The 23597-nt window shown below is 36.1% G+C and overlaps 1 protein-coding gene across 6 annotated transcripts in view; it reads right to left on the reverse strand.

Annotated features, from left to right (window-relative positions):
- Positions 1-23597, reverse strand: part of NR3C1 (nuclear receptor subfamily 3 group C member 1) — a 123972-nt gene that overhangs the window by 15664 nt on the left and 84711 nt on the right. For 4 of the 6 annotated variants that reach the window (XM_012460204.2, XM_012459870.2, XM_021677437.2 and 1 more), the window contains exons 3-6: positions 19928-20097; positions 15584-15700; positions 2009-2287; positions 248-392 (exon numbers count right to left, since the gene is read on the reverse strand). In XM_012460204.2, coding sequence (XP_012315627.1) covers positions 248-392; positions 2009-2287; positions 15584-15700; positions 19928-20097 — 711 coding nt within the window. 6 annotated transcript variants of the gene reach the window in all.

A 23597-nucleotide genomic window follows, 5' to 3' on the forward strand; every position in this document is an offset into this window, starting at 1 on the left:
AACCTCAGAGATGCTATTAAATATCCTTAAACATGTCCTGGGACAGTAATAATGCCACATGTACATCTGCTCTACATTATACTTGTCCTGCCCTAAGCACTCATAACTCTATTTCTAGTTTGCCTAGTTCCTAGATACCCAGTAGGATTGAATCAGTCCTGAATTATCACAATAGCAGTCCATCAGGAAAACATCAGCTGGTTAAAAATACCGTATGAATACAGGGAAAATGACTCATACAACTTACTCATTAATAATCAGATCAGGAGCAAAACACAGTAGGTTTGAACTTGCTTGTCTATATGATCTCCACCCCAAGGCAAATGCCATAAGAAACATCCAGGAGTATTGCAGTAGGGTCATTTGGTCATCCAGGTGTAAGTTCCTGAAACCTGAATTAGGAGAAATAAAGGTGTAAGGCAACACTCTAAGAAGATCATCTCTATGGGAATTGCCAAAGAGCAATGAGATCATTTAGTCCTGTCAAAACAAGGGGGGCCCCTAACAGAAAAAGGAAACTAAATGCTAGGTAGACAAAGTTTTCCTCTGTCATCTGATACTTTAAGACTGAAACCCTCTGTGCTTGTTTTGTTTTGTTTCAGACAGAGTCTCGCTCTGTCACCCAGGCTGGAGCGCACCCTCTCAGCTCAGTGCAACCTCTGCCTCCTGGGTTCAAGTGATTCTTGTGCCTCGGCCTCCCAAGTAGCTGGGAATACAAGTGTGTACTACCATGCTTGGCTAATTTTTGTAATTTTAGTAGAGATGGGGTTTTGCTATGCTGGCCAGGCTGGTCTCGAACTCCTGATCAAGTGATCCACCCACCTTTGCCTCCCTGGGATTACAGGCATGAGCCATTGTACCCAGCCCCCTCTGTGCTTTTTAATAGCTTTCAGTGTTAAAAAAATAAGTAGCCAGTTTTGTCACCTTTGTCTGCTTAAGTAAACATGAACTAAATAGTAAAACAGAAAGCCAAAATTCTTGGCTTGGCAGTTACCAGTGACTGGAAAGGGTAGTGGTGAAGGGGATGAAGGGAGATTTGTTGATGGGTGCAAAAATACAGTTGGAAGAAATAAGTTCTAGTGTTCAATAGCACAACAGAATGACTACAGTTAACAATAATTTATTGTATATTTTCAAATAGTTAGTTAAAAGAGAAGATCTGGAATGTTCCCCAAATGTTTGAGGTGATGGATATCCCAATTAATCTGATTTGATCCTTACGTGTTGTATGTTTCTATCAAAATATTACATGTACCCCATAAATATAAATACACACAATAAATACGTACAACTATTATGTATCAATTTTAAAAAATAGAAAAGAATCCTGGCTTGAGATATTAATCAAGTTAAGTAAAACATTTGCTCTGCTAGTCACACCTCTTTCCTCTTTAATAAAAACAAGGATGACAGGTTACTGTCTTGTTCTGTCCCTATTTGTGTGAACACAAGCCTGTCAATTCCCTTTGTCATTAAAGTTAGAGTTGACTGTTCCATGCCAAATTCCAATAAGGGAACTACCTTTATTTAAAATTATCTTTAAAATTACATTCAATGTGTAGCATTTCATTTAGTGAAGAGTTAAAATCATTCTACTTTAGTACAAATTTTGACAGAGTCAGCACACTTGATGTTTACCAATTTTACAAACATCCTGATTTTTAAAAGGGGCACCCTGAAGCAAAACAATTGGAATTAACTAAAAACATTTTCTTTCCCCAAACTTCAGTGTAAAAGGAGTTCTGAGTAAGTCCTGTAACTTGAGTTCTGATATTACATTATCCTATGTGAAATTACCATAATGATTTGAAAAAGAGGGAGTAATGTACATGTTTAATTATAAACTCCCTATCATCTGTATTCACCTGACTCTCCACTTCGTAGTTTCCAGAACTGAGTAAGAGAAATAAGATAAGCCATGGGCTCAGGATGATAAAAAAGCTGAAGTGTTTTTGCTGAAGAAAACACAAAGGTTTATATGGCTGCTCTTTTATCTTTTGCATCTTACCTGGTATCGCCTTTGCCCATTTCACGGCTGCAATCACTTGCCGCCCTCCTAACATGTTGAGCGTGGTCATGATCCTCCAAGTTGAGTCTGGAACAGTGCTATCATAACCTGCATACAACACCTCAGGTTCAATGACCTCCAACAGCGACACCAGGGTAGGGGTGAGTTGTGGTAACGTTGCAGGAACTATTGTTTTGTTAGCAGGATTTTCAGAGGTTTCTTGTGAGACTCCTGTAGTGGCCTGCTGAATTCCTTTTATTTTCTTCTTTGTTTTTCGAGCTGTGGGTATTTTAAAAAATACATAAAAATGAATTGTAACAGGAAGGTCTGTGCTACATAGTCAAGAAGTATTTTTACTTTCTAAAACTATTGGGAGAAATATTTTATTTAGCATTTATGATAAAATGACATGGAGGAGGAGAAAAAAATTTTTTTTTTCTGAAAGCAAAGGATAAAGTATAAGGCATACAAACTATTATAACAGTATGTTAAAACAATCTGAGTAAATCACTTTTGTAAATTCTTCTACAAATTATTTTTTGTTTCACTTTCACTCTAAATGCAACAATTTCATTGGTTATATAAGGCAAATTACTCTTAGTATAAACTGAAAAAAATCTAAGCTTGTAATAATGATTACAAATGGTGGTTTAAGATTAAATCATGGTAGTATATATCATGAGGAGAATTACACTATTTACACTTGTTCAAAGCCACTTATTAAGATAGGAAGATGACAATAGCAGATTACATGCTAAAAACAGTATTAGTTCTAACAGTAGAAAAACCACTTTTCACCTTTACATAGGTACTTACATAGATACTGCTTGGGACTAAACACATTTGGGAAGATGAATCGGAAAAACTCTACATTACTTCACATAAATTATAAGTGGGAAATTTCCCTTTTATAAGGAAGATTTATAATGCTTATCAACCTAAAGCATCCATTTTCATATTATATATAAATTATCTTTTACCTTGACTTGGTATGGAGCCATCTAATCAAACTACAACATGGATCCTGTAGACTTTTAGTAGACTTATTCATCCTCCTGAAGTTATTTGTTACAGTGACTAAATAAGAATTACATTGTTCTCTCAAAGGGAAAGTACTCAGAACTCCAAGGAAAGGCAAGAAATTATTCATACGAAAGAAGAAATGTACCTGTCTCAATTATTAGGGATGCAAACCATTTTGCAAAGGGAAGAGTACATGTAAATCACCTTTAAAAATCATTTTTAGATCCTCTGTCCTTAACATGACACACCATATAGTCTGTGGAGGAAAGATATGGTGGTGGGAAAGAAAGGTATCTCAATGTCCAATATGAGAACAGAATGGTTCCATTCTTATTGTGTTCTATACTAAATGGGGTACTGAGAAAATTCAAGAATTTTTAGTTAACATTTCATCATGATAGAACTATTCTAATTAGTTTACCATGCTCTCTTGAAGTCACAGTATAATACAGGACTAAAGAGCAGAAACCTGAAATCAGTGTATTTGGATTTAAGTCCTGGTTCTGCTATGTTGTAGCCTGACACCTGTGCAAGTTACTCCCTGACTCTTTGTTTCCCCTTCTGTAAAATGAGGATAGTATCAGTCCCTACTTAGAGGGTTGGTGTGAGAATTAAATACGTAAAATGCTTAGAACAGTTCCTGGCATATATTATAGCAAGTACCATATAACAACTATCATTACCTCAACTTGAAGGAGAACATGTTTTTAGAATATTTTAAATTTGGATATCACAACTTAATAGAGGGGTGATAAAATTTAAAAAAGGAAGGACATCAATACATAAAGAAACTTTTTAATTTTACTTTAGGTTCTGGGGTACATGTGCAGATCATGCAGGATTGTTGCATAGGTACATACATGGCAAGGTGGTTTGCTGCCTCCATTCCCCCGTCACCTATATCTGGCATTTCTCCCGATGTTATCCCTCCCCATCCTCCCCACCCCGCAACAGACCCCAGTGTGTGATGCTCCACTCCCTGTGTCCATGTGTTCTCATTGTTCAATACCTGCCTATTAGAACATGCAGTGTTCGATTTTCTGTTCTTGTGTCAGTTTGCTGAGCATGATGATGTCCCTACAAAGGACATGAACAATACAAACTACCATTAGAGATTATGCACATAAACCAGTAAATCTGGAAGAAATGGATAAATTCCTGGACACTTGCACCCTCCCAAGACTAAACCAGGAAGAAGTTGAAACCCTGAATAGCCCAATAACAAGGGCTGAAGTTGAGGCAGCAATTAATAGCCTGCCAACCAAAATAAGTCCAGGTCCAGATGGGTTCATAGCTGAATTCTACTAGACATACCAAGAGGAGCTGGTACCACTCCTTCTGAAACTATTCCAAACAATACAAAAAGAGGGACTCTTTCCCAAATCATTTTATGAGACGAACATCATTTTGATACCAAAACCTGGCAGAGATTAAACGAAAAAAGAAAACTTCAGGCTATTATCCATGATGAACACAGATGCAAAAATCTTCAATAAAATACTGGCAAACTGATTACAACAACACATCAAAAAGCTTATCCATCATGATCAAGTAGGCTTCATCCCAGGGATGCAAGCCTGGTTCAACATACGCAAATCTATAAACATAATCCATCACATAAACAGAATCAAAGACAAAAACCACTTGATTATCTCAATAGATGCAGAGAAGGCCTTTGACAAAATTCAACAGCTCTTTATGCTAAAAACTCTCAATAAACTAGGTATCGATGGAACTTATCTCAAAATAATAAAAGCTATTTACGACAAACCCACAGCCAGTATCATACTGAATGAGCAAAAACTAGAAGTATTCCTTTGAAATATGGCACTAGACAAGGGTGCCCTCTCTTACCATACCTATTCAATATAGTATTGGGAATTCTAGCCAAGCAATCAGGCAAGAAAAAGAAATAAAGGGTATTCAATTAGGAAAGGAGGAAGTCAAATTGTCTCTATATGTGGATGACATGATTGTATATTTAGAAGACCCTATCATCTCAGCCCAAAATCTCCTGAAACTGATAAGCAACTTTAGCAAAGTCTCAAGATACAAAATCAAGGTGCAGAAATCACAAGCATTCCTATATACCAATAACAGACTAACAGCCAAATCAAGAGCGAACTCCGATTCACAACTGCTACAAAGAGAATAAAATACCTAGGAATACAACTAACAAAGGATGTAAAGGACCTTTTCAAGGAGAACTACAAACCACTGCTCAAGGAAATAAGAGAGGACACAACCAGATAGAAAAACATCCCATGCTCATGGTTAGGAAGAATCAGTATTGTGAAAATGGTCATACTGCCCAAAGTAATTTACAGATTCAATGCTATCCCCATCAAGCTACCATTGACCTGCTTCACAGAACTGGAAAAAACCACTTTAAACTTCATATGGAACCAAAAGAGAGGCTGCATAACAAAGACAATCCTAAGAAAAAAGAACAAAGCTGGAGGCATCACGCTACCTGACTTCAAACTATACTACAAGGCCACAGTAATCAAAACAGTATGGTACTGCTACCAAAACAGAAATATAGCCCAATGGAACAGAACAGAGTCCTCAGAAGCAACGCTACACATCTACAACCATCTGATCTTTGACATAAAGAAAGTCTTCAAACAACCATAAGTATCCCACCGAAATCTAGATCCAAAATCATAGATGTATTTTGTTGACAATGTAAAAGAGAACATACATGTCCCAAATCAATACACTGAAACAGTACTGTGAAAACATCAATTAACCATAACTTTAAAGGGTTTAGAATGCATATATATATTTGAGACAGAGTCTTGCCCTGTTGCCCAGGCTGGAGTGCAGTGGCACAATCTCGGCTCACTGCAACCTCCACCTCCCAGGTTCAAGCAATTCTCCTGTCTCAGCCTCCTGAGTAGCTGGGATTACAGGCACATGCCACCATGCCCAGCTAATTTTTGTATGTATAGTAGAGAAGGGGTTTCGCCATGTTGGTCAGGCTGGTCTCGAACTCCTGACCTCGTAATCTGCCCACCTCGGCCTCCCAAAGTGCTGGGATTACAGGTGTGAGCCACCACACCCAGTGTAGAATGCATATTTCTTTACTCCACATTAGAACAAAGAAGAAAGAGTAACCAGCTGGAGGATTTTTTTAAAAAAGCATTTTCTATGACTCAGTTTGTAATTAATTTCTATTTTTATATAGTCCTAAATGAGAAAACTGATGCTTCTCCGAATACAGCTCAGAAAGAAAGTGCTAGTGAACCCAATTGTGCTGTACTGACTAGAGCAAGAAATAATACTAGTAATTTTTCAAAGTATCTTCAATAAACGGTTAATTGAACTGAATCATTTAAACAATCACTATTTTAAAGCAATTTAGTTATTAAAATTTTACTCTAATATAAATTCCTGACCCACTGGATCATATAGTAGATTGGCAGTCAATATAGGAGCTCCACAGAAGTGTTCATGAGTCCGTGGTAATGCTACTTCCTCCTTAATAAAAGCAGATAAATCTTATTTAGCTTAAAACCTAGTTAATAGAAGTGGGTTACTTGAAAGGATAAACAAGATTGATAGACTGTTAGCTAGGTTAACAAATTAAAAAAGAGTGAAGACCCAAATAAACACAGTAAGAAATGTCAAAGATGACATTACAAGAGATTCCACAGAAATAAAAAAGATCTTCACACTATTACAAGCACCTCTATGCACACTAATTGAAAATCTAGAGGTAATGGATAAATTTGAAGAAAGGCTTTAAAAAATCTTAGGGTTTATGCATGTGCACAGGTGTGTGGGGGGTGGAGTTTACTATGAAAGAATCATTTTTGTTTTCAACTAACCCCTGTATACATAAAGCCATTATTTGGAGTAGGTATGTATGTGTAAATGGAAACACATAACCTCCCTAGATTTTGAACCAGGAAGAAATGGAAATTCTGAACAGACCAATAACAAGTTCTGAAATTGAATCAGTAATAAAAAAAAAAACTACCAATGAAAAGAAGCCCTTGAACAGATGGATTCACAGCCAAATTTTACCAGATGTACAAAGAAGAGCTGGTACTAATCCTACTAAAACTATTCTAAAAAAGCTATCAGGAAAGAGAGACTCATCCCTAACTTACTCTACAAGGGAAACAACATTCTAGTACCAAAACCTGGTAGAGACACAATAACAACAAAAAAAACTACAGGCTAATATCCCTAATGAACACTGATGCAAAAATCTTCAACAAAACACCAGCAAACTGCATCCAGCTGCACATCAAAAAGTTATTTCGCCACAGTCAAGTAGGCTTTATTTCTGGGATGCAAGGCTTGTTCAACTTACGTAAATCAATAAATATGATTCATCACATAAAAAAAATACAATCATCTCAAAGATGCAGAAAAAGCAGCAAGAAAATCCAACATATCCATGATAAAAATCCTTACCACACTAGGTATGGAAGGCACATACCTCAAAGTAATAAGAGCCATCTATGACAAACGTACAGCCAACATCATACCAAATGGCAAAAGCTGGAAGCATTCCCCTTAATGCAGTAAGACAAGGATGCCCACTCTCACCATTCCAATTCAACATAGTATTGGAAATCCTAAGTCAGAACAATCAGGTAAGAGAAAGAAATAAAAGGCTTCCAAATAGGAAAAGAAGTAATCAACTGATCTCTTTTCACTGACAATATGATTCTATACCTAGAAAAGCCTGAAGACTCTGCCAAAAGGCTCCTGGAGCTGATAAACAACTTTGGTGAAAGTTCAGGATTTAAAATTATTGTATAAAAATCAGTAGTATTTCTATACACCAGTAATGTTCAAACTGAAAGCCAAATCAAGTATGCAATTCCTTCATTTTCCAGTGCAGTTAGTTATCTTTTTTGAAATAGCTAGTAATTGATAGCTTTTACCTGTCAAACATAAATGCACAGCAAGCAAATGAATTTAAGAGGACTAAACTGGATAGGTGTTCATAAATGAAACCCTTGCACTATTTAATACTAAAGTTGAAATGTGGATTAAGAAAAACTTTCGTTAATAAATTTCTTTTAAGTGATGTTTTTACTGATTATAATTTTTTAATAATTAAAGGTGAAGAGCAAAAAAAATGCAATCCCATTTATAATAGTCAAAAAAGAGTAAAATACCTAGGAATGCCATCTAAGTAAGTTCGTTTAAGATTTTTACAAAGAGAACTACAAAACACCACTGAAAGAAATCAGGAATGACACAAACAAATGGAATAACATTCCATGCTCATGAATTGGTAGAATCAGTATCGTTAAAATGGTTATACCACCCAAAGCAATTTTATAGATTCAACACTATTCCTATCAAACTACAATGTCATTTTTCACAGAATTAGCAAAAAGCATTCTAAAATTCATATGGAACCAAAATAGGTCCCAAATAGCCAAAGCAATCCTAAGCAAAAACAACAAAGCTAGCAACATCACATTATCCCAAATCAAACTATATTACAGACTATAGTAACCAAAACAGCATGGTGCTGGTATAACACACACACACACAATGGTACAGAATAGAGTCCAGAAATAAAGACACACACCTACAGCCATCTAATCTTCAATAAAGTTGATAAAAATAAACCATGGGGAAGGGACTCCCTATTCCGCAAGTGGTACTGGGATAACTGGCTATCCATGTGCAGAAGAATGAAACTGGACCCCCTGGGGCCATACAAAAATTAAGATGAATTAAAGATGATGTACATGTAAGACCTCAAACTATGAAAATCCTAGAAGTAAACCCAGGAAATAACCTTCTTGACACTGGCCTTGGGAAAAAGAATTTATGACTAATCCCCAAAAGCAACTGCAACAAAAATAAAAATTGACAGTGGTACCTAATTAAATTAAAGAGATCCTGTACAGCAGAGAAACTATCAATGGAATAAACAGATAATCTACAAAATGGGAGAAAATATTTGCAAACTATGCATCTGACAAAGCTCTATATCCAGAGTCTATATGGCACTTTAACAAATAAATTAAGCAAAAACAACCTCATTAAAAATGGGCAAAAGACATGAGCAGACACTTCTGAAAAAAAGATATACGTGTAGCCAACAAACATATGAAAAAATGCTCATGATTGTTAATCATCAGAGCAATGCAAGTCAAAACCACAATGATGCCACTGTGGAAAGAAATCTGGAGATTTTTCAAAGAATTAAGAGTTTAACTACAATTCAACCTAGCAATCCTATTGCTGGGCATATACCCAAAGAAAAATAAATCATTCTGTCAAAAAGACACATGTACCCATATGTTCATCGCAGCATGGTTTGCAATAGCAAAGACATGGAACCAACCCAGGTGCCCATCAACAGTGGACTGGATAAAGAAAATGTGGTATTTATATGCCATGGAATACCATATAGCCACAAAAAGAATGAAATCATGGTCCTTTACAGCAATGTGGATGTAACAGGCGGCCAGTATCCTAAATGAACGAATGCAGAAAACCAAATACCGTGTTCTCATTTATAAATGGGAGCTAAACATTGGGTACACATAGACATAAAGATTGGAACAGACAATGGGAAATAGGAGAGTTAAAGGAAGGGAGGAACAGTTTAAAAAGCACCTGTTAGGCAAGTTAAGCTTACTTCCTGGATGAAAGGTTCAACTGTACTCCAAACACCAGCATCACACAATGTATCTTAGTAACAAACATGTACATGCACCCCCAGAATCTAAAATAAAAGTTGAAAAAAGAAACTACTAGATTCGATTTATGAACTTAAAAAATTAGTTTAAATACTATTTCGTAATAAATCTGATAATGCCATCTTTAAGTTTCATTTGACTGTTTATGCTAAAAGTAAAGCCATACTTGGGATTATAATATACCTTAAAATGAAATGAACATAAAACATTTAGTAACAAAAGAAGAGAAAGTTAAAAAAAAAAAATTTAGGAGCACCATTAAAAAACTTATCTGTTCTTAAATGCTAGGCACTTTAAGCAGTGAAGTCCACCCCTTAAAATAAACGTTGAGATTTACTTGGTATGGGGCAAGAGTATCAAAATACAGCACTTGCAGTGCTAAGTTACATTTATGGAGAGACTTGGGCAAAGTTACTCTGGGGCAATCACCGAAACTGTTTGGCTTAGGGGAAGCAATCTGATGAACAAGAGAGTATTTGTAAAGGTTGAAAAAAAAGTGTGAAACACATGGCTCATCTATATTGTACGTATTAGGGTCTGCCAAAGATTTCTGGTGCTCACACATACCATGCCAAATAAAGGTTTTATACATACTGGGGTTAGTTCAATACAAAAATGGTACTTTTACAGTAAAATAACACACACAAACCCTAAGAACTGTTTTAAGCCTTTCTTTCAATTTATCTACAAGTAGAATTGGATCAACTATATGTGTCACATAGTACATATCATAGTATGAAATAACAAATTAGAATTTTGTTCTACTACGTAGCATAAAAATGGATATAAAGTAAATCATGTCCCTACTCAAAGGTGTTTTTAATAATTTGAGGGTCCAAAAAGTAGAAGAATGTGTATCAAAGACTAACATGTAGTAGTTTTGAACAAATACCAATTTTTCCACTACCTGGATATGTTATATTGACAACTTATAAAAGCATATAATTGGTTATTTTTAATATAATATTTTGAGAAACCACAGCTTAAACTTTATTCATGTAAGAAAAATTTCTGATGTCCAACAAAAGATAATTATACCATCACTGGAAATGGCAGTAATGGTATAATTAACAGAAAAATCAGATGTCAGTCACTGTCTTAGGTCATCTTCTAGTTCAGGAAGGGCAAAGGGCACTGCAATTGATATTAAATGGTAAGAGGAAGGAAAAAATGGACAAACTTAATAGCCTAGTCATCAAAATCATTACTTTGTAGTTGATATATCTTTTTTCTTTTGATGAAAGAATTCTCTTATTGTTTGGATAGGGAGAAATTGCCCAGAAAAACATTATATGCTTAAAGCTCCAAAGATCTTAAACTTTATATGTATTCAGAAAAGCACTTAAAAATGTTACTGGGTAAGCGACCACAATGTATTAGAGATATGACAGAATTTTATTTGGCTTTGTCCTTTGAGCTTCATTCAAAACCTATTTCTAAATATAAAACTGCTAAGATGAAAACATGCATATTAGAGCTAATTGAGGCCAGAGAAAATAAACCAAAGGGCGCTAAAAACTCATGTGCCTTAATATATATTTAAATAGTCAAAGTATATTACATACACAGGATATTAGAGAGCAGAAAGAAGAAACTGGGTAAAATCTGGGCAGAGATCTGGTATTTAAGAAAGTGGGGAATACTGTTTGTTATATAAACTACCCTTGTGGAACTGAAAGCAACCTTCTGTGTGCATTTTTTAATCTCTGCAGGTTTTGTAACATCTACAAGAAAGTGAGCAGCTATCATTTTATGTAAATCAATGTTTAACATGCTGGTACTCTACAGTCAAGTTTAAATATCCTGGTCAAATGTAGATAGAGTTGTGTGTGTGGTTTGGGGAACCAGAGTCTTCAAAGTCATACCCATAAATCTATTTAACAAGATGTATACGCAGTGTGTGCTCAATAGCACCAATAATTAAGTCTCTCGTATCAGAAGAACCACATAGATCAACTGCAATGGCTCACGCCTGTAATCCTAGCACTCTGGGAGGCTGCAACAGGGGAATCACTTAAGGCCAGGAGTTAGACACCAGCCTGGGCAACATAGCAAGACCCCTTTGTCTCTACACAAAAATTAAAACAAAAATTTTAAAAAATCAGCTGGGTGTAGTAGTGTGCATCTGTAGCCCTATCAGGTAGGAGGATGGCTTGAGCCCAGGAGTTCAAGGCTGCAGTGAGCTACATTCATGCCACTGTACTCCAGCCTTAGTGACAGAGTAAGACTTTGTCTCTAAAATAATAATAATCATCATGATAAAAATCATCATCATCATCATCATAAAAAGAACCACATGGTTTCCATTCTCTCTCAGTACTGCCATCTCTTATCTGGAGGACTGCTGTTAATTTAATTGGTCTCTCTATGTAAGATTCGTCTGCAAAATACAAATCTGATCATGTCTCTGCCCTTATTTTTCATCTACCTAATTCCTACTCAGCTTATAGATTTAAAATTCAATGTTACTTCTTCCTTGACTTCCAAGACAGAATTAGGTGACCTTCCTCTTGTTCCTGTGGCCCTATGCCCTCTAACGTGTGCCATGCTCTTTTGTGACTGACTCTGCAACCTAACTAGTAGGCAAACTACTGGAATACAGGGACTATTTTATTCATTTTATATCTAGTGACTGCCTTGGTGAATATTTGCTGAATAAAAGTGCTACTGTCACAATAAATAATAAGCATATGTGTTATTAGATCACAACCACCTTCACAGAACTTGCCATTTCAACCAGAACAGAATTCCAAACATTTTTCAGAGGAAAATTTTTTAATGCTGAATCCGTGTTAATTATACAACTTGTTAAATAAACATGGATATGAAACTCTTAACTTATAACTAGTTTCAGGTTTTTTTTTTTTTTTTTTTTTTCTTTTAAAGACAGAGCCTCAATCTGTCGCCCAGGCTGGAGTGCAATGGCACAATCTCGGCTCACTGCAATCTCTGCCTCCTGGGTTCAAGTGATTCTCCTGCCTCAGCCTCCCAAGTAGCTGGGACTACAGGCGTGCGCCACCACGCCCAGCTAATTTTTGTATTTTTAGCAGAGACGGGGTTTCAGTATGTTGGCCAGGATTGTCTCGATCTCTTGACCTCGTGATCCACCCACCTCGGCCTCCCAAAGTGCTGGGACTACAGGCGTGAGCCACTGCACCCAGCCCAGGTTTCCTCTTTACTTCAAAAACAAAACAAAACCCATCCAATTTTTCCTTGAGGGTTTTTTTTGTTGCAGATCTGTAATACAACATAGATCTCCAAGTAAAAGGTGTGCTTTAAAATGCCAAAAAGAAAAATGGACATGTAAATATTATGATACAGAAACATTTCCAACCCTAGGGATAGTTTTGAGGCTGAAAAAAAGAGTAAGAATAATAAAGTTGCAGCATGTTGTGTTTTCATTATTACATAATTTCCTTTCTTTGTATATAGTCTGGCTGTACTGAATTCAGTGTGTATAAGAAGAACTGGTGGAGGGAGAGAGATCCAAGATGGCTGATCACTAGCAGCTCGGGCTCGTAGTTCCCAGTGAAAGCACAGAGAACGAGAGGACGCCACACTTTCAGACGAATATTTGTTGCTCATGGACCAGGAGATTCCCAGCAGAGGAGCCCCACGTGTTGCCAGGGCGACTCTTGTGGCCGGCGTGGCGGTTTTGCTGGCGCCTTAGCGCGCCAGTTTTTGGTGCAGAGTCCGGAGATTCCCAGGCAGAAAAGCACCTTCAATCTTAACACCGCTGTTTTGGCTGGCACAGTGGATTGCTCAGATTTCAGCACTGGGAATGAACAAGTTGGACGTCTGCTCAGAGACCTAGTTAGAAAGTCAGTATTACAAAGACGACAGACGGATAAATATATAATGAAGGGAAGAAACCAGCGTAAAAAGGCAGAGAATACTCAAAATCAGAATGCCTCTCCCTCTACAGGGGATCGCAATTCCTCATCAGTAACGGAACAAGGCTTAATAGATTACGAGTGTGTTCCAATAACAGAAGCAGGTTTCAAAACGTGGGTGATAAGAAACTTCTGTGAATTAAAAGAACTTGTTCTAACCCAATGCAAAGAAACTAAGAACCTTGAAAAAAGGTTTGACGAAATGTTAACGAGAATGGACAATTTAGAGAGGAATATAAGTGAATTGATGGAGCTGAAAAACACAACACGAGAACTTCGTGAAGCATGCACAAGTTTAAACAGTCGAATTGATCAAGTAGAAGAAAGGATATCAGAAGTCGAGAACCAGCTCAGTGAAATGAAATGAGAAGACAAGATTGGAGAAAAAAGGATGAAAAGGAATGAGCAAAGTCTCCAGGAAATATGGGACTATGTGAAAAGACCTAATTTACGTTTGATAGGTGTACCTGAATGTGACCAAGAGAATGAATCCAAGTTGGAAAATACTCTTCAGGATATCATTCAGGAAAACTTTCCCAACCTGGCAAGGCAGGGTAATATTCAACTCCAGGTAATACAGAGAACACCACAAAGATATTCTTCAAGAAGACCAACCCCAAGGCACATAATTGCCAGATTTATTAGGGTTGAAATGAAGGAGAAAATACTAAGGGTAGCCAGAGAGAAAGGTCAGGTTACCCATAAAGGGAAACCTATCAGACTCACAGCAGATCTCTCAGCAGAAACCCTACAAGCCAGAAAAGAGTGGGGACCAATATTTAACATCCTTAAAGAAAAGAACTTTCAACCCAGAATTTCATATCCAGCCAAACTAAGCTTTATAATTGAAGGAAAAATTAAATCTTTTGCGAACAAACAAGTACTCAGAGACTTCACCACCACCAGGTCTGCTTTACAAGAGCTTCTGAAAGAAGCACTATACATATAAAGGAACAACCAATATCAGCCTTTCCAAAAATATATCAAAAAGAAAAGTATTAACACAATGAAAAATTTACACTAACTAATGGGCAAAACAGCCAGCTAGCATCAAATGCCAGTATTAAATATATATTCTAATTGAATAAAAAGCCAAAACCCATCGGTATGCTGCATCCAGACCCATCTCATATGCAAGGATACACAAAGACTCAAAACAAAGAGAAGGAGGAAGATTTATCAACCAATCAGAGTAAAAATAAACAAATAAACAAAAAGCAGGAGATGCAATTCTCGCCTCTGATAAAGTAGACTTTAAAGCAACAAAGAGCAAAAGAGGCAAAGAAGGACATTATATAATGGCAAAAGGATCAATGTAACAAGAAGAGCTAACGATTTTATAGATCAACGAGACAGAAAATTAACAAGGACATTCAGGACTTGAACTCAGACCCGGAATAAGAAAACTTAATAAACATTTATAGAACTCTCCACTTCAAATACACAAAACATACATTACCACCTCACACCTATTCCAAAAGTGACTACATATTTGGAAGTAAATCACTCCTCAGTAATCGCATAGCATTTCATAGGTTTTAAATGAAATATCGGTTGGCTGCTTATTTGTTATTTTCTTCCCTTATTCCTTCCTGTCTACATCAAGTGTAATTATTGGTATAAAAGAGGTTTTCAATACCCATTACTAAACTGCATTCTAGCCTGGGCAAGAAAGCAATACTCCCATTCTCTCTCTCTCTTTCTCTTCCTTTTTCTTCCTCTTCTTCATTTTTTCTTTCTTTCTTTCTTTCAAGAAAAAAAAAAAGAAGAACTGGTGGATAAACTTAAACAGAATATGGCATATTCATGAAAAAAATTTCCCATTTTTATCGGGCAATAATATTATGCTAGTCAAGCATATATATACTGAACTGACTACATTATTACATCTGCTTACTTGTATCTTCAAAAGTAAAATGATAAATTTTTATCAGCTATAGAGACAAACAATTGTTTTCATGTATTTACATTACCTTCCAGGTTCATTCCAGCTTGAAGACATTTTCGATAGCGGCATGCTGGGCAGTTTTTTCTTCGAATTTTATCGATGATGCAATCATTCCTTCCAGCACACAGATAATTGTGCTGTCCTATATGGAATAAAAGGTACTATTAACGTTTCACAGGTCTTCAAGGATTTTTTTTTTTATGGAGAGCCTCTATCTGTTTTTGTTTCTGGTGGAATATAACCAAGGCGCCCACAGGTATTGATTAGGGAGGTGTTCCTGCCTACATTACCATTATGAGGTTGAGAGGTCAACAACAACAAAGAGAGTCTCCCTTTTTCTGTTCAACAAACTGAAAACAGTTCAATAAAAAACCTTACTGCAGTATTCATATATAAAAGTATACAAATCATAAGTGAACCACTTAATAAATTTTTACAAACCAAGCACTTTTATGTAATCAGCTCTCAGATCAAGAAACAAAACAGTCTCCAAACAAGCCCCCTTTCTGCCCAATTCCACCCACTACCCACAAAGGGTAACCACTTTTTTTGATAAATTATGTTTTAAACTGTTTGATAGATTGTGTTTTAAACAAATAATAGTTTGGGGTAGATGGTTAACTGTATCAGGTTCAATTCTTTGTAAAGAATAGGCCACAAAATTGACCACTGGACTATAATTTACCTTTGTTCAGAGCTGCTCTCCAATGCCAATTATCTGTACCAGCTGTTTCAATTTCTCTTTGTATTCTGTAAGTTTCCTAGCTTCCTTACTTGGACACAAAATGGAAGCACTAACCCAATAATCTATCTTCTATAAAGCAAAAGTAGGATCAACAAATACATCCATTGTTGAAGCAGTTATAATACAAATAAGTTATGCCTTACTAGAATCTCTCTAAATCATTGTCCTACAATTAATGGAAGAAAAAATAGAAAAAAAAATTCCAAAGTTTTGTTTATATCCAACTGAAATGTCAGGATGATTTCTTTATCCCAGGTATGTCTTGCGCACAGCTAAGAATCTCAGCTATAGGATCAGAGGCACTGTTATGTTCGTCAGTTAAAGATAGCCCTTTGTAGTTATTAGCAAGAAGCTGGGCAAGTCTACCTGTTTCTTATGTATAAAATGAAGAGTTTTAACTAGTATTCACTATTTCGCAACACATGGCCACGTACAACTAATAGTCATTTCCTGTCAATCCATTCATTCATTCCTTGACTCATTTATTTATTTTTAGACAGGTTCTTGCTCTGTTGCCTAGGCTGGAGTACAGTGGTGCGTCGTAGCTTCTTGCAGCCTGAATCTCCTGCTTTAGCTTCCTGAGTAGCTGGGACTACAGGCATGGGTCACCATGCCTGGATAATTTTTTTTTTCCTGTAGAGACGATGTTATATTGCTCAGGCTGGTTTCAAACTCTAGGCCTCAAGGAATCCTCCCTTCTTGGCCTCCCAAATTGCTGGGATAACAGGTGTGAGCCACTGTGCCCAGACCATCTCCCTGTCAGCCCTTCTGATAAGTTAATAAGATGTCTTATTTTGGAGTTCTTATGTCTTCTACTACTTGGTAAATTGTCTTTCTTACTAATAAAGATGAAGAGTCTTCAAGTCAGCTAAAATTTTGTGACATTGTTTTGTTTACACGGTATTTATTTTTGTGGTTAAAATCTGTTATTGGCAAGTAATTCTGGTTTTCTATTTACAGTAGGTGTGGGAGTCAGCCTCCAAGATGGCTCTCAGTGATTCTGCCTCCTTGTATGCATGCTCTTATATAGTCCCTTTCCATCCTTTACTAGGATTGGTCTGTGTGGCCAATCAAATATGGCAGAAGTGATAGCATGTTACAGGTGAAATCATGTAAGAATAGACAATGGTTCTTCTGCATTGGTCACATACTCTCTTGGATCACTTGTTATGGGGGATGTAAATTATAACATTACTCATGTTACTCCACAGAGACCACAAGGATGCCAGCTTTGGCTAGCATTGTAGTCCCACCTACTGATTAGAGTCAAAAGTAAAGCCCACTCCTGCCTAGGGTAAAGCTCTGAATAAAGTGCAACAACTTGCTAATAACCATATTATACTATGCCAAGTCTGGGGGGATAACCTATAATTCTACAGGTATTAAGAATGGAGTGCTAAGTGTATGACATAAATAATGCAAGTTGCATCTTTATAATTGTTTAAGAAAGTGCTCCAAAATATGTATCTGGGCTTTGAAGCATATTTCTATTGTGTCTTGATAGAAAAAGCAGAAGAATTGCTGAGTTAGGTTATCAAAGGACTGCAGAATTTTAGAGCTGTAAAGGGCTTTCGAGAACATTAAAATCCAAATAAAGGAGGAAACAGAGCAAATACTTACTTAACATATTCTACATTTTAACCTTTCTTATTAATCATGTAATCTCACCATCATACTTTACTGAAATACTTAAATAACAAACATTTTAATAGTATGGCTAATATTCAATTAAATTTTACCTGAAAACAAGTCTAGGAATTTAAAAGCAGGGATTAAGCACAGAGGGCATACGGCCCGCACTGGTCTTCTGTAAGGGAGGTGACTTTGTTTTCTGTTCTGATTGCATTTAGATGCTTTTAGGTAGTGCGTGTGTGCACTCCTCCCCACAACTGTATTATATTTAGCCAAAATGACACATAGTTGGTCTCCGTAAGCATTTGAATTTGTACCATTTTAAAGAACAATTTTAGTTCAAATGGAGGAAAGTAAACATTTTTAATAGCATATTTTTTAAGGTTTCATTGTCAATTTCACCTTCAAAAATCAATGTGTCAATATTTATTATATACAGCATAGATGCTCTTTAAGATGTATCTTTAACTGTTTGTTTATAAACCCATTATAAGTCAATAGTGCATTTTTTGATTTAAGATATTTTCAATTCACAATCGGTTTATCTGGAGGCAACTCCATTGTAAGTCAAGGAGCATACTGAATGCATATCACTTTCCCACCATCATAAAAGTTGAAAAGTTGTTAAGTCAGGACTGTCCGTATTATTATTATCACTGCATTTATATCATGGAAATACTTAAGCAGTTAAGAAAGCGAGGAATAAAGTAAAGTGATGACATGGAGAGGGTTCCGTCTTTTGCCTATGTGTTAAATAACATCCACTTTATTAGGTGCATTACACTAAGTAGGGCTGGGCTTTACTTTTGACTCTAATCAATAGGTGGGACTACTACACTGGCCAAAGCTGGCATCCTTGTAATCTCTGTGGCATAATAGGAATAATTTCATAATTTGCTAACATATTCTTTGTTTAACTTTTTAGCAAATATGTTTAGCAAATATGTTTGCTAAAAAGTAAAACAAAAGAAAATGACTCATCTAACTCTCATGGATATGCAAACACACATGAGACAAATAATAAGCCTCATACAGTGAATGAATAATTATGTTCCTTTAAAAATTAATACAAAGCAGGAGGCATCACACTACCAGAAATCAAACTATACTACAAAAATTAATATAATCAGAGCTTTAGCCCACACTGCTTTCAAACTGCTTTAGAAATAACTAAATTATATGACTACTTTTTCCAAGAGGAGTCACTGGTAACATTAGGAAATTTCAGACTCTCTTCTAGTAAGTTTGCTATGGAATGAATTTCTCCTTCTTTAGGAGATAATGCTGTTGCCCTGTCAGCAGTCTGAATCTATAAAAAAGTAAGATTTGTATTATTACAACATTTATATAGTGAAATCGCCTTCTCTAAAATACCTTTCCTGACCTCCTCATGCTGAGTTTCTCTCTCCCTCTCCATATTATAATCTCTTATAATCTTGTCACTGTTAACACATCTTTCACTTCAGTGCACTGTGACTTCCCAGAGGGCAAGGATCAGGTCTTAATGGTATTTATTCCACTTAGCACAGTGCCCTGACTTAACAGAAAAAAAAAATGAATGAGAAATGAAATGAATGTGTTTTTTTCCTATCACCGATCTCACTGTCACTCATTTTTGCCAGACCAGTATAGGTGGTGACTTTAAAACCTATTAGTTTATAGGAAGTTAAAGCCCATAATTTTAATACATGAACATTCTGGTATGTCCAAACTTAACATCATCATTTCATATGATAGCACTTTCTTACAGTGTTACCTTATGCTCCCTGGCCAAACTCCCAGGTATCGACTTATACTCTTCTATTTTATTTTACATCTTTTTGCGTTGTTTGAAATAACTTCCTGCCCTTCAGAGGACCTAGGAGCCATCTTCCTCTCCCCTCTTAACTGTTATTTAGCCTTCATGGACTTTGCATATTATGGAAATTTCAAAATCAAACTTGAGAAATGGTAATCAAGAAGAGGAACAATAAAACTCTTCAAAACACACACTACCTTCCACTGCTCTTTTGAAGAAAACTTTACAGCTTCCACAAGTTAAGACTCCATAATGACATCCTGAAGCTTCATCAGAGCACACCAGGCAGAGTTTGGGAGGTGGTCCCGTTGTTGCTGTTGAGGAGCTAGATGGAGGAGAGCTTACATCTGGTCTCATGCTGGGGCTAAAAGAAGGAGAAGAACAATGTTACGATTTTATTGTCAAAGGAATATCAAAATACAGTTATCTTAGCTTTTCACTTCATAGTCAGAATGCTTACACTGAACTCTGGCTTCAAGTGGTAGCAGGCACTAAAATATCCTATCTAAACATTCAAATAATGTTATATTCTTCTTTTAAATAAAAAATGAGGTCATTTCTTTTGAAGTATCTCCAAAATAGAATGGTGTGGTTTTGCTTCACTTCTTTTTTTTAGATGCTTAGGATTTATTTTTATAATCACCTTTATTAAGGTGTCACACACAATAACATTTACTGTCTTCTAAGTCTATAATTTATGGTTTTTGTAAATGAATATTCATGTAACTACTATCACAATCAGGAGAGAGGATATTTCCATCATCCCAAAAAGATGCCTCCTACACCTTTAATTGGTTAGGACATTTTTTTTTTCCCTAATTTTAAGATCTTATACAGGCATCTTTTAAAATTCAATCAAGTATCATTACAATTCTACCCATGTTTCCTATTAGAGACAAATATTTTTTTACAATGTTAAAATTTGGTCCCATATCTCTCATTCCTAATGTCATCTTGGCTGAAACTACAATTTCATATGACTCAGAAAATACTGATTCAGAAACATTATTTTCTATAACCTTCCTGTCTGGCTTGCAGTAAGATTGGACAAAGCACTAGGCTTTCAACAGTGAGTACCATTCTGTACATTCCACTCTAAGACTATTTGGCCTGAAGAAAAAGACAGAAATGTGAATCTGCTTCTCTTACTAGGTCTCTAACATTTTTCATTTTCTCACCACAACGAGTGCAGGTCTAGTGATAACTAGGTGTTTAAAAGATAATTTGTTGTTTAAAAAATTTTTAGTCTCAAAAGTTGAAAGAATTCTACAATGGATATATATTTTTTACCAGTATTCACCAATTCTTAACAACATTTTGCCACCTTTGCTGATAAAGATGTATTTTTATAAACCAATGAAACAGTGATCTTTTTATTACAGGAGGAAAAATCAATTATTGCATTTCACATTAAATGACACAATGATTTTCAATGTTGTATGCTCCTAAGGAATTTTCCTCTTACGTGCTGACTTTAGAACCAAAACTGTATTATGCAGCCAAAATGATTTTCTAGCCTTCTGCTTATAATTAGAGACTGCCCATTCCATTTTTAGTCGTGTTCTTAAGCAAATCTTCAAAAACATGGATGCTGGCAACCTGTTGATTCTGGAATTCTTTCATACTAAAGTCTGTTTTGTTTATCACCTATACAAGTTCAGAAACATAACAGTACCTCTCTAAACTTTTCTGAATTTGCCTTTTCTCTAAAAAAGATGGCACTTAGAAATAAACTTAAATTGGACGTTAGTTGTCTCTTTGTCATCCTTTATTATCTCATGCTTTTATTTATTTCAGCCAATAACAGTAGTAAATTTCAATTACAAATATGTTTAAACTAATTCACAGAGCAAAATAACTTAAAATTTTTTTCTAGTTATCAATCTGGTTAGAAATTATATTTATTAAGTAACATTTTGTTGCTGTTCTTCTTTTTAGGAATAAAAGTTAAAAGGTAATAATTGTAGAATGACAATTTCTTTTATAAATGTTAACTAATTAAGCCAGTAAATCCAAAAGCTCCCCCTAAATTCTATCCTCAAATGAAGCTTCCTGAACCTTGCCAACTGTCTGTTTACCTAACAGGCTTAGTCAACAGGACAGCATTCCCACCACCCTAATTCTGGGAAAAGGCCCAGGGTTTCACATTGTCCTCTGAACACTGTTAAGAAGAATTTCTAGATGCTTCCGTGTTACAAGGCACTGATTCCCTGCTAGATTTGGACGAGTGGACTTACTACATATTGAAAGCCTGTAACAGAAGACAATAACCTGAAATGACTCTGCTGTAGGTCTGGCACATGCCACTCCTGATCAATGGAAACTTGTGACTAATGTAGAGGAGCTGCTCTGGGCCAGAGTTTTACAGTCCTGGAACAGTGAACGGTGCAATAATGTGTTGGGGAAGTAAAACCTTCCCTGGCTGCTATTCTGAAGATGCTCCTATTCCTGCTTAGCCAATCTCTGTCACCTGATATCTATTTTTAGGGACCAATCAATTGTTTGTATATAAGTTTACAGAAAATGAATACATTGTTTAAAGGTTAGAAAAGTATTCTGTAATGTTTCCCCAACCAATTATGCATACACACGTATGCATATATACTATGTATTTATATTTTAAATAATACTTTGGGTACTTTGTAGTTTTAGCTCTCAATACCCCTGTGAAAATGATGTCATCACCCCTGGATGCAGTCATCCAGGCAGTGGCAGATGGATGATCAGGGAGCCTACCTATGGTTAAACTGACATGTTTTAGATCCCAGCTGTACCACTTCACAGCTTCTGTTACCTCAGGTAGGTATCTACTACTTTGACCCCTGAGATTCCTCATCAGTAAACTGGGAAGGGTATCACCTGTGTATGTGTGTTGTGAAAATAAGATAACACACTGAAAATCTAATACAAGTTCCTGCTTCTAGCAGGCACTCAATACATGTTCCTTTTTCTTTTTCAGGAACACTGAAGATTTTATGAGGAAGCATTATATAAATGGAAGGTAATATTAAATCTAAATCCTAGGACAGTATTCCCAAATTCTTAGAACTTAGAATATATGCAAAACATGTTTAAGCCACTCAACTGTATGCTACAGATGACAAGGGAAAATAAAAATGAAATGAACTAATGGACTGATAGTACAGTAGCTAAAAATCTGGAACCTAAATCAGGCTTTTGGCATCCCTTCAGGCAGTCATTCTGGGCTACATCAGATAAGAATTGAGTACATGGAAAGCTGCCAGATGTACCATAGACATCAGTGGAAAAAATCAATTTTTGTCACAGAAATAAGAGGACTAAGATAGCCTATAATGAACACCATTGGAGAAAACAGATGAATTTTAAATGGCGTTCAGTTGCAAGGGCTAGGGTACAACAAAATGGTTAGAACTCAAGAGAAAACCACATGGAATTGACATCTTTAATTAAGGATACATGGCTGAAGGAACCAAAAGTATACCACAGTAAGAGTACATATTTTACCCCCTTTGAATGGAAAAGCTACAATGTCCTGGTCTTAAGGGCATCATTATCTGTAATAGTTATTGATTGCTCAATGTGTGTTTACAGCTGTGCCAAACATTCTGAGAACGTTAAGAAGTCCCATTATGCTAGGGTGCTTGCTTTTAAGTGAAGAACCTTCAGAACAAAATGCCTTGTTCCAGGTAAATACCTGAATGCTGGCGGTTCCCAGTCAGAATGGCAAATGTGGTAGAAACTGAGTAATTACTGAGACAGAGTTTATGTTAGGGTTCAGAGAGAGAAAACCATCCATAAAGCCAAATATTTCTAATTAATTTTCTTGTAAGCAAAGCAACTGATACAAGGAGGATTATGGGTGAAACAGTCATGGATGGATTA

The sequence above is a fragment of the Aotus nancymaae genome, unplaced genomic scaffold, assembly GCF_030222135.1.
Source record: "Aotus nancymaae isolate 86718 unplaced genomic scaffold, 86718_ANA_hifiasm-v0.15.2.pri h1tg000064l_1, whole genome shotgun sequence".
Classification (NCBI taxonomy): Eukaryota; Metazoa; Chordata; class Mammalia; order Primates; family Aotidae; genus Aotus; species Aotus nancymaae.